At 38.8% G+C, this 25,867-nt stretch overlaps 1 protein-coding gene across 1 annotated transcript in view; it reads right to left on the bottom strand.

The window, feature by feature from the left end:
• Positions 1 to 982: 982 nt before the first annotated feature.
• JPH1 (junctophilin 1) overlaps positions 983 to 25,867 on the bottom strand; it is a 79,433-nt gene continuing 54,548 nt past the window's right edge. Inside the window, exons 3-5 of the mRNA XM_009707517.1 lie at positions 9,958 to 10,619; positions 1,753 to 1,848; positions 983 to 1,587 (exon numbers count right to left, since the gene is read on the bottom strand). Coding sequence (XP_009705819.1) covers positions 1,768 to 1,848; positions 9,958 to 10,619 — 743 coding nt within the window. The 3' untranslated portion in view covers positions 983 to 1,587; positions 1,753 to 1,767. The remainder of the gene's footprint in view (positions 1,588 to 1,752; positions 1,849 to 9,957; positions 10,620 to 25,867) is intronic.

Below are 25,867 nucleotides of genomic sequence, written 5' to 3'. Positions count from 1 at the left end.
TGTACTTTGTAAGAATGTTGCCCATTAAACCATGCAAACACTTAGAAAGTTTACAAACAGGTTCAAAAACTATACTGTATGAAAGATTTTCTAATAGAGATAAAATAAACCATAATACAAGCCCTTTGCTTTTTGTAGCTTTAAATTATTTACTTGCCAAATGATCACACCACGTATTTTCAGTAAATAAGCATGCTTTTGATTAATATAGGGTACAATAATTACAGTATAATGGCACATAAAAGAAACATGATCACATCATTTGAACAAAGGGCTGCAAAACTACTTAAGACAAACTTCCCAAATGAAAAATTTTGAGGCTTTTTTAATGCTGAGGTAAAATTATAAATGGACTTGAAAGACACTGAAGGCATCAAATCGATAAACAATCACTTAACATTTCTAAACGCTCTACCTGAATGTATTCAATTCAAATCTAGCATTTTAAAATTATGATAATTATGAGCATTAGCGAGCTTAACTGTCATTGGCATTAATCTGCACTCAGACAAGACTTTATTTTAACCGCTGGCAAAATACCTCAGTGTTGAAACATAGTAATTCAAATCACCAATTACCACAGCACCAGAATAATAATTTAAAAAAAAAGAAATGAAAAGTCAACATGCAAACCCTGTATCTCATCTTTCTTGGCTTATTCTGATATTCCACCTCCTGTTTAGAACGTGCTGATACCAACTTAAGATTCTTATTCTTTTATTATGAAAAATTTTGCTTGCCATTGGCATAAGCATTTGAGCACTTTTAGGAAGATATCAACATCTTTGAATTTTGCAGTCATGGTATATTACTCACTAAACCTTAAAGTAAAACAGCTCTTCAGGTTTAGGAAAATGAATTTAAAAAATTTATCCTCGGATTAGAAAAAGAGATTTCATTTTTTGCTTCTGCTGCTAGGCAGAACTGGTAGCTCTCTTCAGGTTGGACTAGACACTATGTTATGGCTATACATCAAATTTCATAAACAACGAGTGAACAGAATCATGCACAGGCAAATGAAATTCGATCTCCCAGAACACTGCAGGAGATGTTAAAAGCAGCAGGTAATGGAATAAGACTGGTGACTGATGCTGCTAACTATTTCTTCTAATGAGATAGGAGTGAACGCTGGAATCACTTCCACAGCAACAGAATCCTCTGACCACATTCCTCTGGCAGTCGTTTTCCCATCTCCCCACTAAAAACATCAGACGGTAAAATAGTAAGGCAGCTGTTAGCTTCCATCAACAAAAAGTGCAGCTCCGTACATTTCCAGTTTAGTCACACTCTGCTGGAACAGATGGAGAAGCCAACGCACTTCACTGGCGGGGCTGCTTCAGCAGATTATTTTGTTTGTTTTCCAACATGGCTGCTTGCTTCAGCTTTCAGAGGACCCCAAAGCCACGAGCCATCAGCAGAGAAACTGCTCTGGGCCCCTGGCTGAATTTTCCAAGTTTCATCTCTCTTGCGTCCCATCCTAATTCCAAGCCTCCTTCCCTGTGTCTGAGTATGACAGGTGCCGTTTAAAAGGCTGATGACACAACTGCAGAGAACTGTGGGCTAACACCACTAGTTGTCATGACTTCACTGAAGGGTCAAAACAGTTACATTATTAAATAACTATGTTGAATCACATTCAGGCATAGCTAAAATTAAAGTAGGGAACATTAAAAGTATGCAAAGAAATTAAATCTTTATCGTTTGAGGTGGGGTGGATATGGTGATTTTATACGAAAACAAGACCTTTCTTACCTTTCCTAATTCCAATCAAGTTAGAAAATGGACAAAAAGAATGGCTAAACCAATATTCAACAGCATTACCAGGGCGATCATGACTGAGTTAGGGCCCTGAAAATAAAATAAAGATAGCAGAATTAACGCAACCTTCCACACAGTGCACAGCAATGAACGTGACCTGACTTTACCATTTCTAATGGGTTTGACCTTGCTCTGAAGGTTTATCTAAATGTTAAAGATACAGACTGCTTCTGAAACATAGCCATTACCCTTGGTATTCAGGTGGGCTAAATATCAGCTGTGTGAAAATGAGCTGGACAAATACAGGTGAGAGTATATTATTATACTGTTCTTAATCACATGGAGATTAAACCATCTGATAAATGTGACTGCATAAGCAAATGAAAACAAACCTATCAACACAAAAACAATACCAGCTTAAAATAAAGCAAAACAAAGCATTTGAACTACTTTAGGAAAGCCAGAGTGCTGCTCTTCATCCTTACCGTATGTTCCTTCTCTAATTCCGTTTCAAAACAGACATGACAATGTGTTTTATGAAAAGAATACCCTGTTTTTGATAACCAAAGGAAAAAAAAAATTACTTACCATTGCACTAACATACCTAGCAACGTTTCCATCACAGACTAAAAAAAAATTTTACACCTGCAAAATTAAACTTGTTTTGATTTACTCTGACACATCTTACAGACTTACGTACTGAAGAAATGAAACCCTTCCTAGCTAGAGCTAAATCTGGTTAGAAAACTTAATCATTACATAATTTTAGTCTTTTTGTGAAGCCAGAGAACAAAGTTTTTAATTCTTTTCAGCAATTTTGGATAATTTTTTTTAAACACGGATGCTTTCTAATGAGTAACCTGAAATAATGTCCTGAACAGATGCAAATTCTCAGTTCTTCTGTTCTCCTCTTACCATATTTAGTTTACTATAACATATTTTCACAAAGACTTGTATATGCCTAGATTTTAAGGTGGCACATTTACTATAAGTAGAAACAGAAAAACTCTTCATTCAGACAATACTTTCCTAAATCACAAAAAAGCCCACCAAAAAATCTCTGCAGATAACTATCTTCTGAGCTACATAAAGATCGCTAGCTTGCATAAGAAGGTATATATTTCATTAGAAACGGCATAATTTTTTTTCATTTTCCACATAAGGCATGCCTTGCAGAAGTTCATTGTGCTTCATGACAATGCTAACATTAGCTATATAATTTCTGGAATGCTAAGGAGTAAGAACTTGCTATTATTCATTTACTGCAGCAGTGGAACTATTGAATGGTTATTGTGTCATTATGATACCACACGCTCTCATCCTGAAACACTCTCATTAAACACTTTCTACCAGAACACACCTTTACACAGTAGTTAAGATGGCAGGCCAGATGTGGACTGCTAAGCTCTTGAATAAGTCACAAAATACGTTATGTCAAGTACTCCTCAAATCTCTGGGGAGTCTAAACTCCATCAGCCCCTCTGTCCATAAAGGCCATAAAGTTCCCTTTGCACCTACACAGCAGTATCTGTTTCACAGGCTGAGGAACGGGGTGTTCAAGTTCAAACCATGACTGAGACTATCAGGATGCTACTTAAACGTTGCCATAGGGGTCACGGTATTGGCAGCAAGCTTCACATTTTGCTTCATGGCAGAATGTCTAACATGTTCACTAGGAAACTGAAGACTAGGTATTAGGGCATATTAGTCAAAGGGATTTTGAATAACAAGTTCCCACCTACCAGTGGTGTGTTTTCACCATCAGGTCACAAAACAGAAGTGGAACTATGCTCCCTCCTTCTTACTGGAAGTGAGCCACTATGTGTCAAAGAATGAGAGACACTTGGGGACAGAGAAGGGGCATAAAAGGAAAGCACGACTCCAGATATGGTTCCATTATTGACCACGACACTGTAAGCAGCCTCGCTGTAGTAGTGTGTAACTCAAGGTTAATTTCTTCTTTCTCTTTCTGTCATGGTGACAATTGGGTACTCCTGTACTCTTCTGTTGTGAAGGAGATCCACATTGCCATCAGGATTCCCACCAAAGGCATTTGGGAATTGTGAGATTTATGCTGTATTGGACAACTTTGAGTAGTAAAACATGTTTCACTTGAAACAACAGCTACTTTGAGAATCTCTCAGTTTTGCTGTCTTGGAATGTCAGTGTCACCACCCTTAGAGTGAACCTTTCATTTAATGACTTTTCCTTTTGCAAAAAAAATCCCAGAATCTCATGACAAACAAGAACAGCACATACATGCTAATGTTACATACCTCTCCACAGGAAGTGTGATTACATTATTAATTTCCACTAAGATCTGGATTCAGCATCTCTGTCTCCGGTGCTAAGGCACTGGACCAGGCTGTCCAGAGAAACTGTGGACACCCCATCCCTGGAAGTGTTCAAGGCCAGGTTGGATGGGGCTTTCAGCAACCTGGTCCAGGGAAAGATGTCCTTGCCCATGGCAGGGGGATGGACTAGATGATCTTTAAAAGCCTTTTCCAACCCAAACCATTCTATGATTCTAATAGGGACTCCCTGTGTGATCAAAATCAGGTCAATTGATCCTTTGTAGTTTGGGATCCCACCTAAAGATTTTACAGTTATACTGCACCAGGAATTGCAAGGACCTGTGAAGGAGATCACTGCCTGATACTATTAAAATTCATTGAGATTTGGCCGTCTCATGCTTTGCATATTTGAAAATAACATCCACGGCAATCAAATTGGTTTACTACTGTTGAAGAGAAATTTGGACCCATGGGGACTTCAGAAGAGCCAGGAACTCATTCATTACCTGAAATACACCCTGAAATAGCATCCTGATAGCTGCAAGACAGCTTTTGGCTGAATGGCAAGTTGGGACTGCAGCTCCAAGAGCAACTTGGTACCAGTACTGCACAGTCTTATGGAATTAAGCATGGTGGAAGGGGAAGGGACTTCTCTATTGATGCATCTGTCAGTCAGGTTAGGTATAACAATCTCACCACAATAACATTAGATAAATTAGGCTAAAAAACCTAAGGGCTATGGTCTGAATCAAGAAATCTCATCTACAAAGACAGAAGAAAGTGACAACTTAAGAACTGGGTTGTTAATTTTATATGAAGATCAAAGAAAAATGTGTTATCTGTTTATGACAATGAGTCTATGCTTTATACAAAGAAGTAAATCTCATCTCCTTTGGTCTGCTATGTGCATTTTGTCTCCTCTTCTGATAACTACAACTTTCAGCTCAAAGCAGAGTATCCTGATATACTAAAAAATGATCAGATAATACTTGTGGAGCACATGGTTATTATGCAATAAACTACTACCTGTTTCATAGACACCTACGAAATGAGCGTTTAATGCTTTAAGACAAATACCATAAATAAGACTTTAGTGTCCTGCAAGGGCTTAAAATAGCAAAAGCCAAAATTAGTCTGAGCAGTTCAAGAGTGACTAGAACAGGTGCACTAAAGAAGCTGTAGTAGAAAAACTCCAGTCCTGCTTAAAAACTGCCCTTTCAGCTTCCAGTAAGTCAGACACTTACGTAGTTAAAAATATAACCCTACGATTAGTTTTCATTTGAGGAGGGAAGAAAGTGATTTTCCTAAAATGTAGTGCCAGGAAGCATTAAGACTAGGCTTGCAATCCCATTGCACTAGGAATGTCCATTAAATTTAGCATAAAGTTCTTGTTCAGAGGGTTTTTTTTAGGATTGTGCAAATACTGATCTATTTTTCTAACATCATGGTAGTCATATCCTTGACTGACTGGATGTTAAGCGAACAAAGAGATGAGAGTAGAATCACATTGGGTAACATTCAGCAAAATAGAATGATTTTAGATACAGGTAAAAACCACACTAAACACTCTGTGTGGCTTAAAAATCTTTACCTACAAAATGAAAAAATGGTAATATAGGAGAACATTGTGCCTGGGCTTGTACCTGACCTAGGGCAACACATAGGCACATATCAGGCAAATAAAATGTGTATTCATGAATGTACACTACGACGGTATTTTTTGCAATTCGAACCTACTTTTTACCCAAACCCAAGACGATGTCAAATTAGCTCATATTCAAGGTGGGAAAGCAGCATGCAAGCTGATTCTGGGACCAGAGGCTGCTAAGGAGCAATTAGAAACAACAGTTAGTACTGGTTTGTGGTCAAGCGTCTCTGTGCACACTTCACACTGTGGTAGACACCAGATAATTTGAAGGTGCCCAATTCTCAGTGAAAAAGGGATGATTTACCTCTCTTTTATCAGGGTAAATGCTTGCAAACAGACAGCTATTTTGGAGCAGCTGATGAGTGGTGACTTTCATCACCGTGCTTTATGCATGTTTTCACCTTGATAAAACTACGACTCTTTCTTATGGGCTCTGAAATTATTTTAACTTTGAATTTTGAACATTAGTAAATAAATACATAAGAAACACATTTATATGTGTGGCATAATAAGTATATGCTCATATTTTTAAAGTATAATGCTAGAAACAGGGATATCTAGAGAATCAATACTGCTCCTATAACTAACTGATTGCACAGATGATATTCACTGACATTCTTAAGGACATAACAGATTCACAGAAAATATGATGCATGAATTTGATTACTAAAACAGATGCTGCAGACTTTTCTGTAAATAAAGTTGTTTAAAGTTCTTAATCCAAGTTAAAGTTTATGTTTCATTCAGATGTGAGAAATGGCTTTGATGTAGATACGTGGAAGGAGGAACTGAAAAATCTTACATTGTCTATCTATATTCTTAATGCATTATCACTGGAAACTTGGAAAAAGTACAGCACAATTTTATACAGCACTTTCAGATAATCTAATGAAAGTGCTCAATAAATGTTGAGATTCATTTTTGCATTCCAAAAACATGTTTTCTCGTTCTCTTTTCATGAGAGTGAGAGTTCTTTTCTCTTTACATTCCTTAACAAATACATTTTTAAACTTTTATGGAGAATCTAAGGCAGATTTACTCTCAAACCATGACAAAATCATTTCTCAGGATGACTATAAAGCAATTATTGACTAAAACAAAGTAATTCCCCAATGCAGCCTTAGAATTCTGAAGTTTCTGAACATTTAGAAGTGTTTGGGATAAAGAGAAGTATGCTAATCTGGTTTGTCCTCCGTTATCTGTGCACTCTTAGGTTAGCCACTGCCTAACTCCAGCGCCCTACTGAGCTCGGGCCAGGAGCACTGCAGAACAGGCTATTGGTCTTTTGAAGCTGGAAGGTGACACTAAAAATTAAAAAAGAAAAATCTCCACGCAATGTTAACAGTCATTCTGTACTAAGTCTCTCCCTCAGTCTGCTAGGACAGTAGGCTTCTTCTTTCTGCTTTAATTGTTTTAGGATTTTTATTCCTTTCAGGATGTTAAAGAAATAAGCACGTGGGAAATTGATTTTATCAGGGCAAATTTATAGACACATATGGAAGACATCTTTGAAAAAAACACATACACCTACCTATATCTTAAAATGCCGTTATGTTAAAAATGAGTTCCTAAACTCCACCTTCCTTCCTTATTGAAATGCTGATAATAAGAATAATGTAATTCAGGTGCTCCAAATGAAGCAGAGGGACAGTTCCCAGATAACCTGCAGTGTCACTAAACAGACACTAGCTAATGTACAATATCTCATCGCTTTTCTACCTTTCCTGATAACAGGCTACAGGTTCACAGTCCTTATCCTGATTATTCTAGAAGTTCAATGAACTGCTCTTTAGGTGCCCTAAGTGGTCTCTTAAGGTGAAGACTCCCTCAGCTCCAAACCATTATTTGGTTTGGATGGAATGTAGGAAAAATGTAGGATGGAATGTGGGGAAAAAAAAAAGACTATTTCTAGCCTTTTATTTTCATCAGAGCTGAACAAAAAATTCCAATTCAGGCTAAAATTCTGTGCATGCTCACTCAACATTTACAAGCACGACAGCTTTGTGTTACCCTACATAGGAGTCATATCTGTGAGATTTGAAAGGTTAGAGGGCTGATATCAGCTGTAAGACAGATTTGCAGATTACAAAACCACTGTGAACATCTACTTTGATCCGCACAAAACAGAATATAATTTTTTTGAACTAGAGGATATCATCTTGGCAAAATGCTCATTATCGAACTATTCAGTGACGGCTCCAAAAACTTGGCATTTGGAAACTGATGTTAAATTTAATTAATATCATTAAAAGCAACTTAAAACAAGACTTTTCTCTAAATCTGTCTAGCTGTTGGATCTTCTTACACATTTGCCTGTTAGCATGGGAAACTATTTTATAAAGTGTACTTACAGAAAGTGATTTAACGTGTCAGATTTTTTTGGCCTTGAATCTTTCATTATAAGACGTGTTTTAATCATTCTTGCAGCTCTTTGTGGGACTTTCTCTTAAGTGTTTTTTTTCATTTTAAATCTCTGATTTATGGACACTGTATTTTATTCCAGCGGTGGTTGCACCAGTGCCAAAACCAGATAAAACAGACTCCCATGTACTCTTGCTTAATCTTTCCTGTTGATAAATCTAAGGATTATATTAACATCTCTGAACAGCAGCAGCAGACTGGAAGCTCATGCTCATCTGCCTCTCTTGCTCCAATCCACGAACCTTTTCCAGTTCCAATCCTGCATGGCCAGGCTCTATTAACTGTCTTTCAATATACAATCTTACATTTTGCTGTGCTGCACATGGATAATTATACTTGTACTTTTTTCAGCAGGTGATTTGGATCAAGTTGTACTGGTGATCCATTGTTTTCATTATTTATCAGTTTCCTGGTCTCCATCTCTTCTGTAAACTTCATGGGTAATACTTTTATGTCTTCTTCCATGTCATTAATAAGAATGTTAATTAAAATACAGTGGCAGAATTAAACCAAGAATGACCTCCCCAGAATAATATCAAATTACTGGTGTTTTTCTAATTAATTTTTGAGAACGATCAGTCAGTTTTTTAAAAAATATTTTAAAGTGACATTTAGCCCTTGCGTTACTCTGGCTTGTCAGAATACATAACTGTGTAAAAGCAAATCAAGTGACCTTCTTGACTGAGGACATGATTCCTCTATCACACCTGAAGATGTCAAACTTGTTTGACAAGATCTTTTACAATGCATGTTGGTTGGAAATTCTTACACCTCTTTATTTTTAACTCTTTATTAATGAAGTCTTGTGTCAATTATTCAACTGTTTTGCCTGAGATCAGTGCCAGGTGATCTGGATCTCATTAAATGGGTCATTCTGCTTATCCCATCAATAATGACGCATTGGGGTTTTTTTTCTACTGGAGTACCAAAAATGATTCAAAGAAACAATGCTTATAAAAAAGAAACACTATGACAATTATCTAGACCTCTTCATTTGCCAAAGGTTAACTTTAGGGTCTAAAACTAACATTTTCCTGAGTTTCTCTTGGCCCAGAAATAATTTTATCATCACCATAGTTTCTGAATTTGGTAACCTGGCTTTTTCTTCTAACACGGAATAGAAATGCTATTAGTCATCTCTCCTTTTCTGCAAAACCATTGATAGTTCTATTATTACTAAATAATAACGAGATTCAGATTCACATTGATCTGAATGTATAGTTTTAAAACTCTTTCTCCATTTCCAGATGAAAAAGAAAGTAAAATTTTTCACGTCACTGTAAAAGGCAAGCATTGTTAGAAGTATGCATTTTTAAACGGTTTATATTTTCATGCAAATTGCCTATTTTTAGAGCCTACAATCAATACAGAGAAGAAAATGAAAATGGAGATTGTCTGGACTGGGTCAGACCCCAGGCCAGCATCCTGTCTCCAGCAGTAGTTATCCACTGCAGTACACCGAACATTGCTTTTTGGAAGGGGGGAAATGCATATATGTATATCTGCAAATATGTATCTACATATCTACATGCACACAAAATGCAGATATATACACACACTAACACGTTTTGCATTTATGGATGCAATAGGGATTCATGTTTCCAAAGTCTGTCAGTATCTGGCTATCAACTATCCCTTTGCAGTTATCAAAAAGGATAATATAAAGGACTGGAATATTTGTTCCTCACTCCAGTCTGGTGTAGTGGGTTCTAGCTAGCAGACTGTATCCAGAGGGAAGATTAGACAGAAGTGAGCTTTGCCTGTCTTTAGGTTGCAAAGCTTAGCACGAGGAGGTCAAAGAGCAGTGAAAGTGAAAAGGTTTCTTGCAGTACTCACCGAGCTGTTTTCTACTTCTTTTTCCACTGCTGAATGTGACTCATTACTAGCTGGGTTCTTTGGTGCAGCAAATTCTGGTTTCTTAATTTTTGTGTCAGGTTTGTTTTCTTTGGCATCTGGCTTACCCCCAGATCTAGCAGGACTTGGCTTCTGTGAGGGTGGTACCCGTGCAAGTGTTGACGGTGATGGGTTGACATATTCATCTTCTTCCTCAAGCTCCTGCGGAAGCACTGTTGGATTCACTTTTACATAATAGCCATGGTAGTGACCATGCAGCTCCCCGTTCTCTGTGCTGATGGGATTGTGATGGGCTGAAAATTTTGGCTGGTGTTTCACAGCTACTTCCTCCTTCATTGGTGCTTTTGAATATAAAGGCTTGTTAATCGTGGGTGTTATATTCTCAGTGGTTAAAAGCTTTTTTTCTTGACTGAGTCTTGCCCCAGAAGTGGAGCTTTGCCTTTTCAGTTGTTTTGAAGGAGAAGGCTCAGAAGAAAGAGGAGGACTATGCCTTGGACTTGCTTCCGGGGTTCGAGGGGGAGTAGTACCTTTTCGATAAAAGTGAGGTGACTCTTTGGGGGTAGGTGTTTTTTCCCGAACTTTTTCTTCAGATTTTTCTTTCACCTCCATTCCTTCTTGAAATTTTTGTTTGATATAATCAGGGCCTGAAAAACAGTGTAATCGAAATATTATGATTAAAACAAAAACAAGACTTCACAGTAAAACTGTTGCATTGGGATGTCGGATTGGACTGCCTTGCTAAAATGCTGGCAGGGGCGGGTGTTACCAACAATTCACCGACATCCACAGTGATTTACTCTAAATCGCTTAGTAGCTGGAGTTACTGTACTTCTTGGTAATTGTTAGGACTACTTACTTACTTGGTTCAGTCAGTTTATGCCTTCAGCTTTCCAAAGGGTCATAGGACATAAATTGTCTCTGAGTGAAGTCCGAGGGACTGAAGACTGACTTACCGTAAGTATCTATCATTCTTTCTTTTTCTGAGGCATGTCTTGAGGTCTGTTTTGCTTAATTACCCCAATCTATTTAACTTCTACCCTCATGATCACAGTATCTGTTTGACATTGAAGTAATTAACCATCAAAATGAAACGTCTCTTCTGCCCTTATAACCTACAGGAAATACAGCTTGAATCATGTTTTTTCCTTTTGTGTGCATGTTAGCTTGTCTTATATACATATATACGTGCCTTGAACTCTCACACACTGGCTTTGTCTTCCTAATCTGATCACTTATCATATGAAGACCCAGTTTAACCACTCTAGCCAGCAACACAATTCCTGCTTAGACATTAAGAAGACAAATTCTCTCATATTCGCCAGGGAAATACTTACAGAGCAGTCAGTATGAAGAATCTCCTCCCCCCAGATCCTAGCTAAACACCCATGAGCACATTCACCACTAGGACTCACTTATCAAGGGGCATTTCTATGCAGGTGTTTACATAAAGATAAGCTGGCTGAGATGCTTTGCTCCAGGTTTTGGTTGTCTGATTTAACAGTTCAATGCTAACACTTCAGCAAACACTCTGCTGAAGAAACAAAATTGCTGTAAATCTGTCTGTAGAGTGGACAGCGTTTTCCCTTTTTCTTCCCAGAGGCCACATCCCAGATTCTAGGATCAGGTCCGTTAAGAAGTCAGAAGCTGGGAGCTCTGTGAACAAAGAACTGCAATGATCTTCCTGTATGTTCAATAACGGCTTCTGCCAAATACATTGCAACTCTTTCTCCACTTCGATCTTTGCTAGCACCGCTGCTGTCCTTTGATTTTTTTTGAATCTTCTGTAAGTGAGGCTTATCTGTGTTTTATGCCATAGCAAAATTCTGTGCCTAGAGAAGAATGTTCACATTCATTTTTTTGGCTTTTAAAGAGGGTTCTAGCTGTGTTAGGCAGATACAGTGTTTTTGCAGATGCCAGAAGCATATGTATCACTACACAGCACCAAGATGAGAGGAAGGAAGAGCAGCATGAAGTTTTTGAAAGTTACTGAGTCATCTGGTTAAGTAAGCATTGCTGAGAAGAAGAATTACTCAGCGTGCAATGTCTTTTGAGCAGGAAAATCACGACGGTTTTGGCATCTCTGAAAACCAGGGGTGGAAATAGGGAGCTGTTGAGACAGAAGGCTAAATGTAGACAAGCCAGGATTTGTTCTCAAATGACATTTGAGGAGAAAGTTTTGAGGACTTAAGCCTGCACAGAGGCAGAGGACTACAGCCTTGGTTCTTATGGCTTTTTATAATCTTCCTGGTAAAAAGGAAAGGCAGCACAACACAAATTAAAAGTTGCCATATATAAAGTTACAGTTATGATCACCATTCACAAAATTCTCCATCACGTAGGGGATTTCCTTCCATCTTCACTGAGATGCATAAGGTAACACTGAGGGTTTTAACATGCATAAACTTTGGCTTTCTTCTCTTTCCACACGGGATATAATTACTGGTGTAAAGAGAAAATAATAGCTAAAAGAGCTCTGCTTAACCTTTATGCCAAAGCCATGGAGTTGTAAAATTGCAATGATTATTTATTATGGACACATCCACATTCACATTAGCTTGCTCCTTATGACTGCTGTGGTGAAAGCATCCCATACCTTCAGCCTTACAATGCTGCTCAAATGGCACCTGCTCTGTTCCTCACCTATCCAGAAAATTCACATCCTGTGACAGCTCTCCACCGTCCAACATTTGTAAAGATATGACTTCTACTAATATCTGACAGCACTTGATGTCAGATGAAGACATTTTTGTAAGGAACACATCTGGGCCTCAGAAATGTCACCCCTCTCCATCGTTTCCTAAGATCAACTAAACGCCTCCCAAGGCTGGTCAGAGGATCTCTCTCTTCTCCCGAGACCTCCAGACTGTGTTGGAATTTCTGAAACAAGATGGGAACCAGGTCTCGGCTGCCCATGTCTCCATGAGAGACTGGTAGGGTGAAAAACAGAAAACTTAAACCAAAACAGAAATACCATCTTTAACCGGAGTGTCCCAAAGAAGTTAAGTGTCAACAGGCTAAGAACGGCATATTTTTATTGGGTATTTGGCAATATTTGATGCTAAGTGACACTGAGGCCCACCAGAGAAAGCTGTAGCCATCTGCATCCAAGTAACATCTGAGGGTGTCTGACCAGACATTCAAGCAGTTGCTTTAAGACTCCCTCCCACCCCCGAGTACATCACATATGGCTATTAGATATACATCCCTTGCCTCCAATCCTGCCAGGCAGGTCTCTCCAACACTCAAATTCTTGGCTGTATGTTGAAGTTAGCTTTGGAGATTGTCCAAGGACTTTTTTTACGTCTGTTCACTGTATTCCATACAATCAGATTATGCACCTGTCTGAACCACTGACTCCAAGCAGCAAGAACACAGTTCCTGCTCCTTTCTGAGGACTAAGAATACTTGTCAGGGCTTACCTCGTCCCCTTTGTTAAAGGCATTATCTAACACTACAGACATGGGCAAAAGAGTCTTTTTTCTTCAGCATAAAAGCACTCTACAGCATGAGTTTAAAGGAATCAGGGCCAAGGGAATTTAGAAAGGGAGTCGCTAACATCTGATCCTACAAGATTTCTCAGCTGTCTGATCTTAATGAGGAACAGAATAGGATTTGAGAGTGGCAAGAAAGTAAGGTTGGATTGTCTGTCTAGGAAATAAACATGGACTTTTGTTCTTCAGTTTGCAGCTCAAGCAACCAGTATATATATATTCCTAGACATGACATGACTGAGTGCCTAAGGAGAATCTGGTCTGGAAAGCAGAACCAAGAAATGTTTTCTAACCAAGTAAACGTAAGCTTTCTTTGTGGGTAAACCTGTGTGTTTTCTTACGGTGACATGCTGGTCCTGAAAGGTCAGTCGGTTCAAAATTGATGCCCCTTTGCTGGTTGAAGAACAGTCATGGGGCAGTTTTGGCTCACACAGCCGTTGTGATGCCAGCAGCTGGATGGCACCATTAAAGTGTGCGTTAGCCAGTATTTGGGGGGAATAGCCTCTGAAAACCGAAAGACTGTGTGGACATGTGCGATGTACGCACATAGAGTCTCATACTGTCTGCTGGTCTGCTTGAACAGCATTTCATTGAGGGCTGTGGTGTGAGGGAAGTTTTGGTTTGGTTACAGACACACTCATAGTTGTTAGAAATCTAGAATTTCTTGTGGAGTGCTTTTGTAACATGTCCTTCCTCCTGGAAGGGCTCCAGCAAGTGATGTGACAGCATGGCTATCCCTGTAAATGAGAAGAGAAGGGTGCCCTGGTTCTGCCACAGCATTTTTAGAGAGGTGACAGCCACATGCTTTCCCCCACGGCCTAGTGAGGTATACGTATTGGCAGCATAGGGCTGTTTTGGGATTGTGGCTCAAGCAGTGTTTGAAAACGTTGCCTTGCAGGACACTGTAAATGCAGCCAGTGCTTCCCAAGAAGGCTAAGAAGAGACCTTGTGCCTTAGCAGCTCAGGATGAAATCTGAAGCTTGAGAGGTATTGCAGAATGTACTAGGATAGTGAGGAAAATGGCGTAGGTATGTATTTATATATAGGAGTTTCAGGTTGTACCCCTGCCTATTCAATCCAACCAGTTTCACACATTTTGGCCTCTTTGCGAAAGAGAAAAGATGAAAATGAGAGAAATGGGTGGGAGTGAATGAGGATGAGCTCAGAAAGTGCTGAAGGCAGTAGGATTCCTTATAGTAGGGCTGGTGACCCTTCGAGGAGCAATTCTGAATTCCATAGTCAATATGCATAACTGAGTAACCTGATGTAAATCTTATTTCCATAATTTAATAAGCTTTTGCCTCATTTTAGTATAATGATTTCTATATTCTCAAAATTATTAAGCTAATACTTCTTTTAACTGGAAAAAAGGACTTCTGTAGTGACACGTCGACCAAATCAAAAAATCTGATGTTTTGTGGCAGGACTGCAGGATAATGCATTTTCAAGTAATAGAAGAACACTTCTGTAGTTTTCTAATATTATAAAGGAACAGAGTAGTTAGTAATTGATAGAATTAAAATATACTAGAATATTGAATTAAAAATGCTACTATGTAAACTAAAATATACAATTTTCTAGTACATTTTAGTTCTGTATAGCACTATTTTCTTTAAGAGTTAATCCACTGCATCCTACTCTTTTGCAACTTTCCATGTACTCCTGTACGACCTTGGACATGTCGTAATGTCTTACTTGGTCCACACTCAGGTTTAAAAGCAGCGGACACTCAGGTTTAAAAGCTTTTCCCTGCACCAAAATTGTTTAAGACAGGGAATTCTGTTGATAACAACAAGCAATTCCCATAGGAAATATTTTTCACAGTGCCAGATGCATTCCTTCTTAGAAGGAATGTTGTAAGAAAATCCATCAGGCCTCCATTAGAAACTCCTCTCCCTGGGAGCAGCAAAAAAATTCGGGAGAGTAGGTTTCTCTGATCTAAACTTGAGACACGATGCAATACAGATGAGGACTTACCACCATATCATGACAGACGATGCCTATTCCTGCAGCCCTGGACCTGTACGTGACTGAAGCAGGTTCCCGTAAGACCCTATAGGTACGTAGAGGCTATAGGACTCTAGCAGCCTTATCACCTGGGTGTCTCTGGTCCCCAGCGTGGATCGGTACTCCCAGTTGTAAACAAGGTGGTTGCTGCACCAGAGGTGAGTATCCTCCTTCCTCTTCTCCCCCTCCAATTTGTGAAGGCCCACCCACAACCTTTCAATCAGTTAAAAGTGATTTGGGTGGAAGGTGCTGAAAGTATATATCCTGTGGAAAAATGCTAATTTGGGAGTTACCTGGCATTACCAATGAGACTACGCTTAATAAGGTCATCATAATTTGCAAAACTATATTTAAAACCTAGAGGTTGATGTGTTCCTTACTGTAGAAACCAATTTTGTTCTTCAGAGGAAAATGAAAAATGTGGCAAAACTACCTTCTTAATATATGGAAATAGCATTTAGGCTCTTACCCTGTGCAATTTTACAGTAAAAAAGAAAAAACAAAAAAGAAAAAACCCCCAAGATAGCTTCTCCTGAAGAAAATAACCTCAACTTTATAAATAATTTTATAAATATCCTGTTTTTTCTTCATGATACTTCTTCCACTCTTTTGTCCCCATAGCCTTACCATTCTTACAATTCAGGAAAAACAAGCATTTCATATTACAATTTCAATAGCCTTTTGAAAGCAAAAAAAGATTTCAATGCCACTAATACAGGCTCTAGAATATAATATTTACAGAATAGAATATTTAAAGCACTGTTGATGCTGAAATGATGTGATTCAATGTCAAGGTATATTAGAAGTAATTACTAGGTAAGCATGCACTTATTTCTGCTTTTTAAACTAGAGTACACATTATGTGATGTAACCTAACTACCTTTAGTGCTACCTAAAGAGTTAAAAAATATATAGTGCTATATAAAGAGCAACCCAGGTAACAAATGACAATATAATTTCATGATTACAAGAAAATTTATGTTGCACTTATAGCTAAATTCCACCCATGAAGCAGATACTTCACTCCCTGATTTTGTTTACGCATATGAATTGTTAGCGGAAAGACTTTCAATCTTCACTGCAAGGTTTATGGATTGTCTGTGGGATAATGGTGACATGACCAAAGCTATTTCCTCCATCAGGACACTGCAGTCTATATGCAAACCTTCCAAGATTAGAGGTCCCTTTTTACTAAACTACTGAACACCTCTACAAAAACAGAGAGAATTCCTACTCTGAAAAGTTCACAATCTAGAAGTAGAATACAAAAGATAGCACAAAGGTTATACCAATAACCCATTTAACAGATGGGCGAGCTAAACCGAAGGGAAATCATGACCCAAAGCACATGCTTCAGCTCAATAATGTCTCTGAATTCATAGTTAGTTGTCAATAAAGCACCGTCACGCTCAAAGCTTTGCTAAATCTTTGGTAAAGTGATAGCCTAAAGTTGTACAGGAATCCTTTGTCAAAACTAGGAATGGAGTGCAAGTCTTCTGAGTAATCAGAGGCCAACACAGCACTTTGGCCATAAGTTTGTCACATATCTTCATAAATGTCATCTTCCTGGAGAAGCTGAGAACTGTCTATTGAATCGGAATTCAAAGACTGGGAGAAGGAAATAGTAAATGACGTAAATAGTAAATCACTGTTGGCAACAATATCTATGCTCTCATAATAAGATTTATTTGCTACTCTGACGAACATTAATAAAATTTGGATCCCATTAGAGGATCAATTAATACAGCATCTTTTTTCCTGCAAACATCCAAAACGTTCTTATGTTAGGATTTTTCAGGATAGGACATCTATTTTATAACAATTCCTCAGCATTCAGGATGGTAACTGTAGCTGAAGAAAATAATAATTTGTCAGTCTGCTAAAAGAAGTGATTTGGTAAGTCATTATGCAAGTGCAAATAACTATGAATTTTTTTACAGTAAATTTTAGAAAGGAAGGGTTTATTATCATTACTTCATTGTGGAGATGTGTAGTGGGAAGGAAGAACTATAATTAATGTCATTAGCACTTCCTCTGTTTTATTCTTAATTTTTTCTGAAGGTTATTCTGGTAACAGGGAAAAAAAAGCTTTTAACTGCTAGGCTGCTGGCTTGAGTTCAGCTGAAATGAATGGAGGGCTGGGCAATGTCATGTGTAAAATGTGTTGATGAACTCAGCGGAGAAGAGATACGGTTACGGTTTTAATAATGGTTGGCAGCCTGTTTGCCATCCTGGCAGACTGAACTAGGACTGAACAGGGCTGGAAATTAAGGAGTGAGGATTATAGCCACAAAGAAAGTGACAGATACAAGGCAAGGTGCTTAAAGAGGCATAGGGCTCTGAGAGATCACTTCTGCCTGACTTAGAAGAGAAGAGAGTATTTCAGGTGGAAGGGACCTACAACGATCACCTAGTCCAACCGCCTGACCACTTCAGGGCTGACCAAAAGCTAAAGCACGTTATTAAGGGCATTGTCCAAAGGCCTCTTAAAGACTGACAGGCTTGGGGCATTGACCACCTCTCGAGGAAGCCTGTTCCAGCGTTTGACCACCCTCGCAATAAAGAAATGCTTCCTGATGGTAGTTTAAGAGGTTACCACCCCAGGTGTCTGCAGTACCCTTCTGATGGATATAGTGCCCCAGCAATAGGGCATGGAACGGTGCAGCTGCTTCAAGGGTGGGTCAACGTGCAGGAAGGTAGGTAAGATTTCTGGTCCCTAGACAGTAAGAGGGCATCTGACTTGACTGCCAAGTTGGAGGTGGGATTTCCCTAGAAAGAAATGCCCTGCACCTAGTGATGCATATATATGTTATTCAATAATTCCTTAATTCAAAATGACATATGTAGGTCCTGTTGCCCTGTTTTGGCTGCATCTAAAGCTGGTTATGCCAGCTGGAATAATGGCTATCCCTAACTGTACTTGAGAATGCTTTAGAGAATAAAATCACACATTTGCTAAAGTTTAAAAATAAAGCATGTCACAAAAGAGAAAGAAGAATTGAAATGGAAGGGATTGTTGACGCTATCTGGTGAGAGGTAAAAGAAATCCAAGTCTGGATGCCTGCTTTAACTTTTAGCCTTTGATGGCAACTGTATTTTGGTGAGGTATGACCAACACTTTAAATGCTAGTAAGCAGCTTCCCTAGCAAGGGGCAAATCAAAAATCTTGCCTGGATTAAATTTGAAATTCCATTTGGCTGCCATACAATACCTTCTTTTTTTTTTCTGGACTTAATACTACTAGCATGGAAGTACCATGGCTGGCTAGGAAAGCAAACCACAATGTAAACAAGAGGGAGAAGAGTGCATGTTTTGCATAATGCAAAAATACTCGAAAATATAATTTTTACTATTTGGAACGCTTTGTTATCTTTCTTAATTCACTGTTATTCCCAACTCCTCATTATCCTCCTCCTCCCCCCTTGAAAATACCTTCCCTTTGCTGAAATTTTCTCCAGCTTAGACTTCTGGACTTCAACAACTCAATCTGTTGTTAGTATTGCTGCTTCCTCAAGCACTACTCCTGGTAGCCTTTCTTCTCATACTGCACTGGGGGCAACACTGAAACTAGCATGTGCCAACAGTTACTCACTCACTAGATCCATGAACGTCATGGAGAATGATGCCCACATGTATTTATTTTATGGAACGATTGAGATTTGATCTGTCAGCCTGCTGTCCTTCAAACCATGTACTACTGACATGACCTAAAAATATAACACAAACATAGCACATAATGTGATATTATACTATTGCCACAACCTGACAAAGCCACACCATCTTTCAGTGATGTAAAAGTTAGAACACAAAACCTTCCACCTAAGACTAACTTTAAAAGGTAGCATCACTGAACACAAGCAGGTTTTAATGCAGCCTTAAATGCAACCTTCTCTTCTTGCTAAGTAAAGATAAGCACCTACAACAGGTGATCACTGGTAGAAATTGCTTAAGTGTCTCGTGCAGAAGAACCCCAAGCACATAAATTCTTGTGTATTAAGGTTGACCTCACAACTACTTTCTTTATCTCTGCTCAGGAAATAGTTTTGTGCAGTATATAAACAACTTCCAAGTAGTTTTGCTAGAATACCTGTCTACCATCTTTAAAGTATCTGCCAGTACTTTCTTTTCCTGGTTTTACTATCAATGAAAATCACGGGGCCTTCTCAAAACCCACATTGAATGTTTCCTGTCATGGACTAGGCAAAGATCAAGAGTGCTGAGTTACTTATTTACTAGCCACACATACAGAGACATGCATACACTTTGGCCAAACCCAAGGCTAGTTCTTAGGACTCTCTGTTTACTCCGCTCTAATGTTTATACAGCACAAGACAGCTATTGGTGTGGCCTGTGAGCTGACTACTTTACTGCTAGTCTCTCTGCATTTCAGACAGGTATTTGTTGAAAAGTATATGGCATTATGTTATCTCACAATGCTTCCTGAAAATATCAAAACGTCTACCCAGGCACACGGACCTGAGTTGCTAGCAACAGCAATGGTAACAAAGAGGGATTGGACTTCCACCAAATGATTCAGATCATATGCAGCATCAAGGATGTTCAGATGTTCACATCATATGCAACATCAGGGGGGACGTTATGGCTCTTTACAACTATCTGAAAGGAGGTTGGAGTGAGGTGGGGGTCGACCTCTTCTCCCAAGTAACCAGTGATAGGACGAGAGGAAATGGCCTCAAGTTGCACCAGGGGAGTTTTAGATCGGACATTTTAAAGAATTTCTTCCCCGCAAGGGTTGTCAGGCACTGGAAGAGGCTGCCCAGGGAAGTGGTGGAGTCCTCATCCCGGCAGGTATTTAAGAGATGTGTAGATGTGGTGCTTAGGGACATGGTTTAGTGGTGGACTTGGCGATGCTAGGTTTATGGTTGGACTCAATGACCTTAAAGGTCCTTTCCAACCTAAACGATTCCATGATTCTGTCACAAACTTGTGAGTCTAGCAGTAGGATGACAAAACAGAGATGTTAATGCAGTTCCTATTTGCACGAAACCCAGACTGCCTCTTCTTTCCCTTCCTATCAGTTCCTCCAAATCTGAAATTCATTTGAGTCATCCTACCACTAACATACCTGAATATAAAACATAAACAGTATTTTTGTATTTTGCATTTTTCCATTCTCTGTAAATAATTAAAACCCAATTAAGGATAAAAGAATCTCTAAAAGTAAGATTTTCTTCCACAAAAGGTTTCTAAATGCATCGTTATAGAGTAGACATATACACACTGAAAGATCTGAAGGCAAGAAAGAATAGGCTAATGAATCTCAAAAACTGCCTGCAGTCAGCACCAAGCAAGAACAACATATTTATTCTGACTGCAAATCCAATCTTTGCTCCATTTCTGTGAATGCTTCAGTAGGTGACTGAAGTAGCCGTGACATTTGCAAAACAGGGCACAAAATTCATAACTGTATCTGCATAGTAGATTACAGCGTGTCGGTCCGTATACTGTTGGATTCAGTACCATCAGAAAAACGTAAGAGATTTATCCTACCTGATAGATGGCACTGAGTGCTGCACAGCTCTCTCTAACACCTTACGGGGACATCAGCTTACGGACACAGGAATTGCTCATGACCAGAAATCTTAATTACGGCTTGCTTTACTTACCCTAACTCTCCGTTGATGAATACTGACAGAACTTCAAAAAATATTTGACAAGATTATATGCTGTTGCATATGGTTCCTGTATATAGGGCAGGCTTCATTTTTCCAGGCTAGATAATCTACACACATCGTATTTAATGTGAATGCTCCCAGTTAAGTAACACACGTACTATAATCTACTTGAATGCTTCTGAGCCTGCAGGCTGCTTAATATGAGATAAATGAGAAGGTAAGTTTTTAGCTTTTCCACAGAAAATCTAGAGCCTACTTTACTTCAGTCGAGCTGCACCGGTGCATCAGTGCACGTTTTACTGCTATTATTAAGAACAGTACATGAACCTCCGATCATGAGAACATTTTTCTGAAAAAGAGAAAAAAAAACACTGGAAAATTTAGGAAATATCAACTGCAGCAGTAGTGTTCTTTAAGTTCCTTTATATCTATCATAAAGGATGGGCAGAAGTGAAAGGCTGTAATTCTGTTCTCATCACAACTGTATATTCTCTGAAAAGATGAATTTTATATATATATATAAAGAGACTGTTAATGTGGCATAATAGCTGCCTTTACCCAGTAAAATCCACACTTCTTCACATTTCTCCCAGCATGTCCACGTCCTTCTGATACGATGACGTCCAAAGTTATACACGGTGTCACTGGGATCATGCAGAGAAGGGACCATTACCCTTCTTCTCCATGACGTTCTCCTTCTGTATATACAGCCTGGAAGAGTATTAGCTGCTTCTCCTGTCGTATCACATTTCAAGTGCATGGCTATCATCCTGCTCCATGGGAGGTTGGCAACCGACCTCAACAGGAGCAGGTTCACATCTCATCTCCAACTGGCTGAGTCTGGCAGCCCTTAAGGAGTTCTCATAGAACTTCTGAGGAGCAAGTCACTGCCTTCAGTTTAAATACCAGGTCTCTGTTTGGTGAGTGATCACTGCTGTAAATGGTAGCACCCACTTTCACCTATAAGTGGAATCTTACTGAGAACTTTGTTTTTCATCGAATCACAGAATCATTTAGGTTGGAAAAGGACTTTTAAGATCATCGATTCCAACCATTAACCTAGCCCGTCCAAGCCCACCACTAAACCATGTCCCTAAGCACACATCTACACGGCTTTTAAATACCTGCAGGGATGGGGACTCCACCACTTCCCTGGGCAGCCTCTTCCAGTGCTTGACAACCCTTTTGGGGAAGAAATTTTTCCTAATAGCCAATCTAAACCTCCCCTGGTGCAACTTGAGGCCGTTTGCTCTTGTCCTGTCATTGGTTACAGTTTTCCTCTGTTCCGGCTTCTGTTTGCAACATGCCACTTCACTATTACCTGTTGATTTAAATAATACGCTGGTCCCCATCTTATACAGCTATGCAACATATCCCCCATCAACAACTTCCACTATTCCTGTTGTAATCAGACAGGAAAACTGTCTAAACACATTTGATTTTCCTTTTAAAGACATTACAGATTAGTCACTGTCATGTTTTGTCTTTTAGCTAAACAGGAAAATGTACTACATTTGATGAAGTTCAGGATCAAAACTGAAACGAATTTGGCAGCCACGCTTTAGATTAGAAACAAAAAACTTATGGCATTTAATATTTATTGTTCTCTTAGTATATTCTCTCCTCTTGCAAAGTAGTCTTGGGTTTGCCTTTCTATTCCACATCAAAACTTTCAACACAAGCACCCCTATAAAAGTTGTATCAGATCCATTGCCTTTTGGGCCACACACAAACATGGAGGAAGCAGTAGGTTTTTGTCCCTTGCACTTGATTGTCTTTGTAGAACTTGGTATCATATACTGAGAATAATTTTAAACAAAATTTCTTACACAAACCAATCCTCAAGTTTCTGGTCCATCCGTCCACATATGCAGGTTTACATAGATAGCAGAAATTACTGACAGTACTTGCTCTGCTGATATGGATCAATCAGCTTCAGATTAAAACGGCAACTACTTCAGCAAGCAACTTGAAATAACCACAAAATAACATGATTTTGAGATTCTAGGAGGAGAAGAATATCATTCATAGCTGTCAGATGCTTTTCAATACAATAGTATCGCTCTTTAGTAAATTTAATAAACCAGTGAAATTTTTGCCAAAGCCTTTCTAACTTTCAGCTTTTAAAAAATCCTTATTTGACAAAGAAACTGTGCCTGCACCGTCTTTCTCTGAACACTCTTCCACTCTTCTGCTGAAGAAAACAACCAGAGCCTAGGATGTGCACCCAGGGCTCGGGTTCTAGGTGTCAGCACTTCTTATGCCTGTGGAATATGTGCCAACAAGGCTCAACACTGGGAAGAGATGAAATATATGTATGTCACCAAACAACCAAAATGACATTTCAATGATTTAGATGGGCAAAGTAACATGGAAATAACCAGACAGTTTTAGGCTCCACTGATTCTAGTCACAGATTTACATATGTATTACTGCCTTTACTTAAACTCCAGATATTTCAAAAGGATTAATAATTATATGATAACGTTAGACTTCATTATTTTAGAAGTTTCCCTTAACCCCTTGTGTTTACAGAAAAACCACTTGAAATTATGAACCTGAAAGATGTAAAAGCAGGAGTTAAATAAGGAGATCCAAAATTTACTGCTTTTAAAATACATGGGTTTATGAATTTTCTTGGAGGGTAGAGGGTTAATCCAGCATTTTTCAATATTCAGAAACAGTATTCATTAAGCTGCATCACACTTCTAGAAAAATTAATTTCTTATATCTAGCAATGGAATCAATTAAGAAGCTTAAGAGTCTGAAGTGGGCTAACAGAACTGACTGCTGCACTGCAAATGCCAGAACTATAGAAATACAACAATCAATCTAATTCTGGTAAAACTAGGATCTATGATCTGCTTAGTCTTGCATCCTATTCTGGCTTCCTTCCCAACATATTCTTGATTTTTTGTATTTTTAAGAGAAACCCCAATCATCGTGCCACTTACCATTCTGAACTCACACGGTGCAATTTCTCTAAGTTTTCTTTAATTTTTGTGCTCTAAATGTTCATTTCTAAATTCTAAGTTTGCAATATCCATTTACTGCTCCTCTTCTTCAAAACTATCCCATACTCTTCAGTTTGGCTATTGCCCCTGACAAAAAACCTTCTGCTCTTCACCTGATACTTTTTGAGGAGCCTCTGCTGATTTCTTAGTAATACCTCAGTAATCTATTCTCATCCTCCTTTGACGCAGCTGGCCATTCTCCTTTTCAGGAACACGTCTCCTCTGTTAATGTCTGTGATTCATCCTTTTATTTCCCCCTCATTTTTCTTTCACTTTTTAACTATACTTTCAAGGAAGATAATCTCAGATTCCTCTGTTCTTGGTCCCTCTACCTTCTCTTTTTACAATCTTCATCCTGTTTAATCTCATCATACAAAAAAATTCAACTACCAATTCCATGCTGGCTGTGTTTCAGTTCCAGGTTTGACTCCTGTTCACATTACAATCTGGGTGAATAATAGTTACAAGACTAAAAGGTAGAAATCTCAATCTCCAAATTCTCAGCATGATCTTCTGCATCACACTGAACAATACTACATTACTCAGGTCTATAATCTGAATAACATATTTCTTTTTCAGATCTCTCTCTACACTCTCTCCACTTATAAGTCAGTCTCAAGTTTTGCAGACTGTCGCGAAATAAAATGCCGTGTATATTAGGCATCTATTTCTCTGGTCTTGACAAACGTAGAATGCAGCTGCAAAGATTCTTTTTCTCTAATGTTCTACCCTTTCCTCTGGAATACATCTCTCGTTCCCCATTTCCTATAAAAACAACAGCAAAAAAGCCCACAGAAAGCATTAACTGCTTATGGTCAAGTAGCACAAGGCACTGTAACCAGCACAGCTGTAGAGATGTGTGGTGGTAAAAAAATAACACGAGAAAACTAACCTTTTTCAACCTAATTTAAGCCTCCACTAGTATAAGAAAATCCCTTCAAAATAAATCACTACAGTGAAAATTAGCACTGTAAGGGAAGTTCTGACAGTACAGACTTTGTTAGCTGAAATTCAACATGGAACAAATATTTATGATGTAGTTATAAATAGGATTTATAATGGAAACGTTGACACTGTGATAATACTCCCATGTGATAGACGCTGCTTCATCTTGTCCTTGGCTGATGGACACTGTGACAGACCAATATAGAAATTTACTGAAGTAGGCCAACAGTGGGCAGGTCCTGTGTCCTGGAGGGAATGGTTCTTTTTGGGAGCAAATGAATAATTTTGAACAGGAGAAAGGAGGCAATTAAAACTCTAAGGAGCATTGACCTCTTTCTCTCAGATTACACCTGTAATTAACACTCCCATGGTGGCAGCTCAGATAGCCATACCTAGGCTAGAATTCAAGAACCTACTTCAAGACAGCAACACAGCTGAGACAGCACTGAAGCCAGTCCAGGCTAGTTGCCTGACTATCTACCTAGCTTCGTAGTCAGATCCCGTAGCCTTTACTAGGCAACCATAAGTTGTTTCTAGATGCAAATTAACTGGCTCAGTACTTAATGGAAGCCTGTGAAAATTACAGTGATTGTAACAGCTTTATCTCTCTACAGGAAACTGGGTCTCTGTTATGAGTTTTAAAAGTTAATTTGCTCAGAACTAATCATGTTTTTTCCTAAGCAAATAATTTGATGATGTGACTCAAAAGTATCTTGGAAAGACTGAGAAAGCATCCTGAAGAATTAAGGCTACTCCTTTGCAACCTCTCGTTCCTTTGCCTTCTCCCAAGCATGCTCTC

Source organism: Cariama cristata, unplaced genomic scaffold (genome assembly GCF_000690535.1).
Source record: "Cariama cristata isolate BGI_N322 unplaced genomic scaffold, ASM69053v1 scaffold12639, whole genome shotgun sequence".
NCBI lineage: Eukaryota > Metazoa > Chordata > Aves > Cariamiformes > Cariamidae > Cariama > Cariama cristata.
This window is presented reverse-complemented; position numbering and strand designations above follow the sequence as displayed.